This window comes from Babylonia areolata, chromosome 23, assembly GCF_041734735.1.
Source record: "Babylonia areolata isolate BAREFJ2019XMU chromosome 23, ASM4173473v1, whole genome shotgun sequence".
In the NCBI taxonomy this organism is placed as follows: Eukaryota; Metazoa; Mollusca; class Gastropoda; order Neogastropoda; family Buccinidae; genus Babylonia; species Babylonia areolata.
In genome coordinates this window covers 23,961,890-23,971,889 of record NC_134898.1, presented here as the reverse complement: position 1 = coordinate 23,971,889, position 10,000 = coordinate 23,961,890, and the positions used below count along the sequence as shown (strand labels likewise).

The 10,000-nt window shown below is 43.4% G+C and overlaps 1 protein-coding gene across 2 annotated transcripts in view; it reads left to right on the top strand.

Moving 5' to 3' along the window:
• The window catches only part of LOC143298096 (uncharacterized), a 34,962-nt gene that overhangs the window by 6,186 nt on the left and 18,776 nt on the right, over positions 1-10,000 (top strand). The window contains exons 4-6 of one of the 2 annotated variants that reach the window (XM_076610785.1): positions 3,783-3,899; positions 5,503-5,738; positions 8,391-8,615. In XM_076610785.1, the coding sequence (XP_076466900.1) occupies positions 3,783-3,899; positions 5,503-5,738; positions 8,391-8,615 (578 nt within the window). Of the gene's footprint in view, positions 1-3,779; positions 3,900-5,502; positions 5,739-8,390; positions 8,616-10,000 lie in introns of both variants that reach the window. The other variant, XM_076610784.1, reaches the window with a different exon arrangement.

Genomic DNA, 10,000 nt, shown 5'->3' with positions numbered 1-10,000 from the left:
TGTATTGTATGTATGTTTTCCTAAATTGTTTTCTGTTATCTGGTTTTGTATCATATCTTCTTCTTCTTCTTCTGCGTTCGTGGGCTGCAACTCCCACGTTCACTCGTATGCACACGAGCGGGCTTTTACGTGTATGACCGTTTTTACCCCGCCATGTAGGCAGCCATACTCCGTTTTCGGGGGGGTTTGTATCATATCGAATTTTGTTTTTATGTTGTATCGTTTATTTTACTGAACCGTATTGTATAATATTGTATTTGGTTGTATTATGTATCCGTTCCTAAATGGTTATCTGTTGTCTCGTGATGTATCATATCCTATTTTGTATTATGTTGTATTATATATTACATTATATCGTATTGTAATCGGTATTGTATTATGTATCTTTTCCTAAAGTGTTTTCTGTTGTCTCGTGTAATGTTTTGTAGCATATCGTTTTGTTTTTTGTTGTTGTTTTTTGCATTATGCCATATCGCTTATAAACATCTCGTCCGAAAGACTAGCACCCAGAACATCACTCAAAGGGGGTAGGTAAAGATCTCTGTCCTTACATGGGATTCGAACCTATGCACATTCGCTTCGCAGCTAGTCGGACGCGCCACCACTATAAGCCATTGCTCCCACCACATAGATTGTTGTTGTAACTGTGCAGATTGTTCAGGCGACACATTTCCCGCTGCTGCCAGATTGACGAGATCGCTTGACGAAGCGTTTCAGTTACACGGCAGCTGCACACTTGACGGCCTTCTTAACAAAAGACTATGTATATATTGGGTAATATGAGACGTGTACAATTCACGGTGACTTCCGTGTCACGGTTAAGATGATCGACAGCGTATCGCCAGGCAGTTACGTATACCTAACGGTAAATTCTCCCCCCCCCCCACCCCCCAAACCCGTCCGTCCCCCAGAGACACCCCTACCCCCCACCCCTCGGCCAAAGCTCCTATCCATTCCATTGCACAATAATGAGTGTTTAGCGTGGGTTTTTTTTTGTTTTTTTAGTTTTGTTTTGTTTTGTTTGTTTTGTTTTGTTTTTAAGACTCTGTGGTGGTTTAAATAATCTTTGACGGGCGCAATAGCCGAGTGGTTAAAGCGTTCTACTTTCAATCTGAGGGTCCCGGGTTCGAATCTCGATAACTGCGCCTGGTTGGTAAAGGGTGGAGATTTTTCCGATTTCCCAGGTCAACATATGTGCAGAACTACTAGTGCCTGAACCCCATTCGTGTGTGTACGCATGCAGAAGATCAAATACGCACGTTAAAGATTCCATGGTCAATGTCAGCGTTTCTTCATGGCGAGGGTAAAACCCCACTCGTGTGTACGAGTGAACGTGGGAGTCGCAGCCCACGAACGGAAAAGAAGAAGAAGAAATAATCTTTAACTATTCAACAGTACACATGATTACAATGCAAACATGGACAAAGGAGCGTCAACAAGCTTTAAGCTTATAGGTATACTGTGCTCACAACGTTGCACTTCAATTTTAACATGATGGCTGGTGAACCATATTATCATTTATATGACTCTGTGATCGGTGTTGATTGTTGTTGTTTTTGTTGTTGTTGTTTTGTTGTTGTTGTTTTGTTGTGTTTTTTTGTGTTTTTTTGGGGGGGTGGGGGGGTGAGGGGGGTGCGTGGGGGGGGGGAGGTAGACTCTGTGATCCGTCCTCAAATACATATTAGAGAAACGACATCATTCTAGTTCACAGTTGTGGGGAACCTCATGCCTTTTCGGTTCTTTGCCTTTTCATCTTTTTATGGTAGGGAGTGGTAGCCTGGTGGTAACGTGCCCTCCTGGGGCTGTATTCAAGAGAACATCGTGCCTGAGGGTAAATGTGTACCTGTGGGTAATCTGCCTGAGGCAAGGCAAACTGCCCGAGGGTGAGCAATATCCAGTATTTATGAACACAAAAGTCTACCCGCCTGTCTACAAACCTGAAGGCAATTTACCCTTACTACCTGCCAAGGGTGACTGCCCACGAAGCAGAGGTAAATATGGCGGATCTTTTTGCAGCATTTTTCCTTCTTTTCTTTTTTTAAAAAGGGAAAACAGGGGTGCTTTACGGATAGCACGTGTTTTGCGAACTCTCTCGACAATGTTTCGAGCTGTGGTGCAATGAGAAGACGGAATCGTTGGTTTTTGGGTTGGTTTGTTTTTTTTAAAGACCATGGGTTAGCTGTCTGAGTGAACCACGTGTGTCTTGAATATGAAGATAACTTATCCCTCAAGGTAAACTGTACCTGCGGGTCCCAACCATGTCAGAGATAACTTGCCTGAAGGCAAAATGAATTTTGTCTTGAATACCGCCCCGGGAAGCAAGAGAATTTGAGGGTACGGGATCAACATTATTTTATTCTCCTCCACTGGACTTAGTCATTTATTCAGATGAGACGATAAACAGGGGCCGGTCCCGTGAGCAGCATGCACTTAGCGCACGTAAAAGAACCCACGACGAGAAAACGGTTATCCTTGACTTCGATTGGAAAACAAATACATATGAAGACAACAACAACAACAAAAACAGATGGGTGACGCTGCAATGTAGCGACGCGATCTTCCTGGAGACAGCAACCTGAATTTCACACAGAAAAATCTTTTGTGACAAAAAGCAATATAATACAATACAATTTAATACACAATACAATATGATACAAATTTGTTATTTGGAGTAAGGACTTCCTCGTTCTCTGGTTTACAGTTGTTGTGGGAGCATTGCCTTTCACACTTATGATCATATTTCATTTCTGGTTCACGAATATGATAAATCCGTCAATAGTCAATGGTGAACTTCATCGCATCAACTCGGTACCTTTCTGTTGAAACTACTAAAACTCTTATTTCTGCTTTTGTGCTGTCAAGAATTGACTTCTGTAATTCTCTTCTCATTGGCTGTCCACATAATATTCTTCAGCGAATTCAAAAACTTAAAAACAATGCTGCCCGTCTGACTCTCAGAGTCCCACGTACTGATCACACTTCTCCTCACCTCCGCACTCTACATTGGCTCCCCATTGAAGCGAGAATTAAACACAAAGTTCCGTGTCTCTGCTATTCTGCTTTCCACTCCGCAACCTACATATCTTTCTGACCTTATCAGTGTTTACACTCCCACAACCTACATGTCTTTCTGACCTTATCAGTGTTTACACTCCCACAAGAAATCTCCACTCTTCCTCTGACTGTTACCTTTTGAACTTCCTCGTGTCAATACAAGAACCTATGGTGAACGTTCTTTCTTCTTTGCTGCTCCTTACATCTGGAACAACCTTCATCATATCCGTGCATCTGATTCTGTCTCTGTTTTTCGCTCATCACTAAAAACTCATCTTTTTAAAACCAATCTATGAGCACTCTCAGCTTCCTTGTTCTCCAACACCACTCATGTCAGCTCACTTTGGATGTATGAGGAGTGGGAAAGGGAGAGTGTGTTGGGGGTGGGGGTGGGGAAGGGTTTTGAGAAAGAGTGGTCATGAATGTTTAATGTAACTTGTAATATTTTTCTTTCATGTAAAGCCCCCTGAGATCTTAGAGAGAAAGAGCACTATATAAATGCACATTGCTATTATTATTATTATTATCATTATCTTTCCTTTCTGGTTCACGATTATGACACTGTGTCCTTTCTGGTGCACAGTTATGATGACAATTCACACACACACACACACACACACACACACACACACACACACACACACACACACACACACACACACGCCCCCCCCCCTCCTCCACACACACACAGAGAAAACGATGATGACCAGACGCGTTACCCTCAGCAGAACGTGCCCCTGTCAGAGCCCATGTCCTGGTACCCACCAGTGGCACCGCCTGTCGGGAACAAGAAGGACATCTTCCACAGCGAAAAGTTTCATTCCATTGACGTCCGTGCCAGGGATGTAAGTATTAGTCCGAGCTATAACTGGGCTTGTGTCATACATGAGGTGGTGTGGGTTTTTTTTTAAATTGTTTTTGTTTTGTTGTTGCTGTTGTTGTTGCTGCTGATTTTACAGGACTTGGAGGCGCTGAATCCAAGTCTGTTGGAGGCCAAGTCCAAGATGTTGAGCGTTTCCATTTGCAACAGCTCCTCCCAAAGACACGCAGCAAAATTAACGTTATATGGCCATTCGTATATGAACGCCCCGGAAGGAGCTCATAAGATTCTTTTATTATATATATACATATATATATATATATATATATATATATATATATATATATATATATATATAGAGAGAGAGAGAGAGAGAGAGAGAGAGAGATAATTATTACATGTTTTTCATAATACAATGGGCATACGAAGAAGAAGAAGAAGAAGAATACACGCACATGTTAAAACATTTTTCCTCAAAACGAACGACAGTTCCTTTATCCGTCCTTGTTTTATTCTGTTCATGGGAGCAGAAAAAAGTGGAGCACCGACAAAAATGATAACATGGCGGTATGGTATGCCAGTATTTAAAAATTTTAAATCGACGAGCGACAATTTTTTAAACGATCATTGCGTCTCTCACGGATGACTCTGAAGTAGTCTATGTCGCTAAAAAAACAACTCAGTATAATTAAATGAGTCTATACGCAGGTGCTCTATCTTTCACTCAAAAGTGCAGCGAGATATTGCTTACATCCCCTGCTACATGCAGAAAAGCTTAAATAAAGTTTTCCATCAATGCAGGCATAGGATAAAGACAAAGAGTACATTTAAGTCATCTGTAGATAAATATTGGTTATTGTGTCCTAATCACTGTAATTAGAGTCTACGTGCATGACACAGGTGCAATGCCAATAATGTGTATAACACAGGATAAACACTTTTATTTGTTCCGATGACTGAAACAGTGATCGAAAAGGAAGCAAACAGAGTCAGGGGTTTTCTGTAAGCAGATTTTTCTAATAATTTATCTGCCAGTTTGGGAGCTGATAAGATTCGCTTCACAAAATTAACGCTTGTCCATCAGTCTGTCTGCTTATTAGTCCGTCAGTAGGTCTGCCTATCTTTCTGCCTATCAGTCTCTCTTTTTTTTTCCAGTTTGTCTGTCTCTGTCTGAATGTCTGTCTTTCTGCCTTTCCGTCAATCTATCTGCCTTTCAGTATATCACTTGATCTGTCTGTCTGTCTGTCTGTCTGTCCGTTGTCTATCTCTTTGACTGCCTATCAGTCTATTACATTATCGATCCGAATATGTGTACTTGCCTGCCTGTTTGTCTGTCTATCTGCTGCCTGTCTCTTGATCTGTTTGTTTGCCTAGCTATTAATCTGTAAGTCAGTCATCATATCACACCCCCATCATATCCCCATCCCCCCCCCCCTCCCCGCCCCGCCCCCAGGTAGAGTTGAGCTTAACGACCTACCGGCAATAAGCCTTTATGGTCACGTTGTTCGTGGCTGTGGTCTTATCCATGGGGATGTGATGTGGTCAAGGCGTTGACCCTGTGGTCTTGTTCGAGAAGGGTCCTTCAACCCCCCCAGCCCTCCACCCCCCAACTTACCCTTTCCTTTTAGACCCCCCGGGAGTTGAACAAGAGCTACAGCGAGCTGCTGACCTTCCTGACCTCTGGCCTGACCTCTGACCTGGAGAAGGTCAGGGCCTTGTTCGTGTGGATGGGGGTCAAGGACATCGTCAACAGCCTGGACCAGTACAGCTCCTACCCTTCGGCCTCCAGCCCGGAGTACCTGATGAGGAAGGCCGCTGAGGGAGACAACTCCTCCTTCGTCAATCTCTTCACCACTCTCTGCAGGTTGGTTGTGGGGGTTTACTGGTGATTTGTTTGTTGTATTGCATTGTATTGTATTGTATTGTATTGTGGTTTGTTTGCTGTATTGTATTGTGGTTTGTTTGTTGTATTGTTGTATTGTATTGTGGTTTGTTTTATTGGATTGTCGTCCTTCGCGTTCGCGAGGAATATGAGCACGCGCATTGAATATTATACATATGTGTACGCAATTGATTTTTGCCCCTGACCTTCAGGGCTCAGCCAATAGATCCATAAAGTCCATTTGTAGTATTGATTTTAGTATTTTCCGAAAAAGACCACTTGGGTGAATGAACATAGTGATAGCCCTGTACACTGAGAGTAAAACACACAAGCTTTTTATGTATTGAGTATAACTTCAAAATGTAATGTTTTTGATGAGAAAGATCAGTTTAAAACAAATTAACCCCCTTAGAATTAATTACAGATTAATTTCAGTCCCTTTTTTAGTAGCTGCACCAAAGAGATGCACCAGAAATATAAATTCCATGCCTAGCAAAAGAAGTTCCTGTTTGAACAAAAAATGTTAAAAATGACTGCTATTGATGCTGTGTCAGAATATCACATCAAAATGCCAAGTTTAGTGAATAAAAAAAATATTAATATAACAGTAAATTCATTTTGCATATAATTTGGCTGCTTCTTTTTTTTGTGCTCATCCCAGAGGTGCAATATTGTTTTAAACAAGATGTCTGGAAAGAACTGAATTTATCCTATTTTTATGCCAAATTTGGTGTCAACTGACTAAGTATTTGCAGAGAAAATGACAATGTTAAAGTTTACCACAGAGAGAGAGAGAGAGAGAGACAACCGAACACCGGTTAAAATATAGACTGTTTACACAAGTGAGTCAAAAATGGGTGGCGCCCTCAGTGTAGCAAAGCGCTCTCCCCGGGGAGAGCAGCCCGAATTTCACACAGAGAAATCTCTTATGACAAAAATGAACAATGCAATACAATACAAGAAAGAAAGAAGGAAAGAAAGAAATAGTCTCTTGTCGTTCGAATGTATATATTTCTGATGACTCCGTTTGTGTGTCTTCCTGTTGTGTTGCGTTGTATTGTGTTGTGTTATGCCAACCTTTTCGTTTCTATCTGTCTACATGTGTTTTGCTTTGCTGTCAAAATGTGTTTCTTCCGATTATTGCCAGGGGGGTCATGGGTTCTTTTACATGCACTGAAGAGTACGCTGCAAATGGGACCTCTCCGTTTATTGTCTCACCCAGAAGACGAGTACCCGTGGGTTTTTGTGTGGGTTTTTTGTGTGTGTTTGTTTGGTTGTTTTGTGTGCGCGCGCGCGCGCGTGTATGTGATTTGTTTTGGCAGTCCTTTGTCTCTTCTTTACTCTCTGACTTATTGTTGCTATTTTCGTTGTTGGTGTCTGTCTCTCTGTCTCTCTCTCTCTGCCTGTCTCTCTCTCTCTGTCTGTCTCTCTCTGTCTCTCTCTCTCTGTCTTTATCTCTCTGTCTCTCTCTCTCTGTCTCTCTCTCTCTCTCTCTTCCCATATAGCATTTAAACAACGCAGTGCATTATATAACGTAATTTGTCTTTGTACTAATATGCGACTTTCTGTCAATTCCATGTGTACTCACTTCTAAGGGGCAATGTCATATATGAATAAAACGTCTACGTCTATTTCTGTCTCTCCTTCCCTCTCTCTCACTCTCCTCCCCCTCTCTCTTTCTCTCAATTGTATAGCAACAACATGCCGTCTCTGACTTGGAGCAGGTTCACTCATGTCCCTTGTATGATGTAAATATGCTGCGCATGAACATAAATACATCAAATTGATTTCAACAACAAGTGATATCAAACTTGTCCCATGCATATTCTTCAGCCGTCTGTCTATAGACAACAGGTGGTTTATGGAAACAAGAACCTACCCAGCATGCACGCACCCCGAAAACGGAGTATGGCTGCTCACAAGGCGGGGGTAAATGTACAAAACGGTCAAACACATAAAATGTTACATGTCCGTCTGAGTTTGTATGTGTGCGTGCCAGAAATCTGATTGAATGACACAGGAAACGAATGATGAGCGCCCCGCAACGGCAACCAGCCGTCAGTCGGCTCTATCCAGGTAGGCAGCCTGTTGTGCAAATGACCCCGTGTTTGTAAAGCGCTTAGAGCTTGGTCTCCGACCGAGGATAGGCGCTATATAAGTATCCACTTTCATGTGCTTCCCACGGGGATTTCTGAAATAAACACGTCTTGTCTTGTCTTCTCAAATAAAAATAATAAGATAAAGTAAGCCGTCTAAAACCCATTCTGCCACCTTTTCGCTCACTACGATCGGCTTCGGATCCACTCTGTTTACGCATATACAGATTCAAACACTCGACTGTTGGCTGCCGTTCGTTCTCTGTCTCTGGACCTTGCAATTGGAACGAACTTCCTCTTTCGCTTCGTCAAGTCTCCACACTCAGCTCTTTCAAGTCTGGCCTTAAAACCCACCTCTTCCCAAAATAGCCTCCCTTCCCTGCCTCTTTCTTGTATTCAGTTTCTGCAGTTTTAGAGTTATGCATGCGTGTGAATGACTGGGTGCGAAAGCGCTTTGATTTGTCTCTGCACAAGATTCAGCGCTATGTAAATACCATTATTATTATTATTATTATTATTATTATTCTCACCTTGCCAGGAAAGCCCAAGTGCCGTGTATGACGGTAACGGGGAGGGTGAAGGCGGCGGCCTACCAGCCGGGCCGGCGGAGCACGTGCGGGCGCAGCACGTGGACGGTGGTGCACGTAGGGGCCACGCGCGGCTGGCGCTTCGTGCACCCCCTGTGGGCCTTCAAGGGCGTGAAGAACTACAACCCCGGCCTGTGGACCCTGATGGAGGACACGGGCAAAGCCACCCGGGAAAAGTGAGTCAGGGCACCGGGCTGTAGCTTTTCGGGTCGTTGGATGAAAGGTTCACTGGAGGATTCGGGGATACGTGTAGTTGATAAAGGTTTCTTTGAACTGGGGGATACATGGCATGTAGGATAGAGTCATGGTGCCTTTCGGGTCGTTGGTATAGGTTCTTTGGAGGATTTGGGGATACATGTAGAATATGCAAATGAATCATGGACCCTCACAGCGGACTTAGAGAGAAGAATAAGAGCTGTAGAAATGAGGTGCTTCCGAAGACTCTTAGGCATCTCATACAAAGACCACATCACGAATGAAGAAGTCAAGAGACGCATCCGCAATGAATTCGGGCCCTTTACTGACCTTCAAACACTCGCCAGACAACGAAAACTGAAGTGGTTTGGTCATGTCACACGCTCCTCCGGTCTTGCTAAAACAATCTTACAAGGCACAGTGAGGGGAGGAAGAAGAAGAGGCAGACAAAGGAAGAGATGGGAGGACAACATTCGAGAGTGGACAGGCATGGAGCTGAGAGACACCCTGAGAGCGGCCGAGAGACGCGAGGACTGGAGAAAGGTGGTTGACAAAGCTTCGAAGGCGCCCCAAAGGATTCGGAATCTGAGGGATCGTTGACGGTGACGGTGACGGTAGAATAGAGTCATGATGGTTTTCGGGGTCGTTGGTAAAGGTTCTCTAGCTGGATTTGGGGATACATGTAGAATAGAGTTATGGTGCTCATCGGGGTCGTTTGGTTAAAGGGTTCTCTGGAGGATTCGGTTATACGTGTTGATTAGAGTCAAGTTGCTTTCCGGGTCGTATGGTAAAGGTTCTCGGGATTCGGGGATACATGTAGAATAGAGTTATGGTGCTTTTCGGTCGTTGGTAAAGGTTCTCTGGAGGATTCGGGGATTCATGTAGAACAGAGTTATGGTGCTTTTCGGTCGTTTGGTCAAGGTTCTCTGGACGGATTCGGGGATACCATGCGGTTGGTCAAGGGTCTCTGGACGGATTCGGGGATACCATGCGGTTGGTCAAGGTTCTCTGGACGGATTCGGGAATACTATGCGGTTGGTCAAGGTTCTCTGGACGGATTCGGGGATACATATAGTGGATTTCACTATTAATCTTGGCTCTATCAGTGTCAATAAAATGAATGTTTGTTTTTCCTTTCCAGGATACTCCAGCTGAAACCAATATCTTTTTTGAAAATCTAGAAGTTTCATGATAGAGGCTAGATGGCTGAAAATCTCGTTTCCGTTTTCCATAAACGCGATCGTTTTGGCAATTTTTAGCTATGTCTAACGTAAAGTCTTTCTCGTCTGTGAAAATGATCCTTTTCACATCAGTGGTCCCTCCCTAACATTTTGGTCCCTCCTTGATACCAGTATCCTCTTGAAGG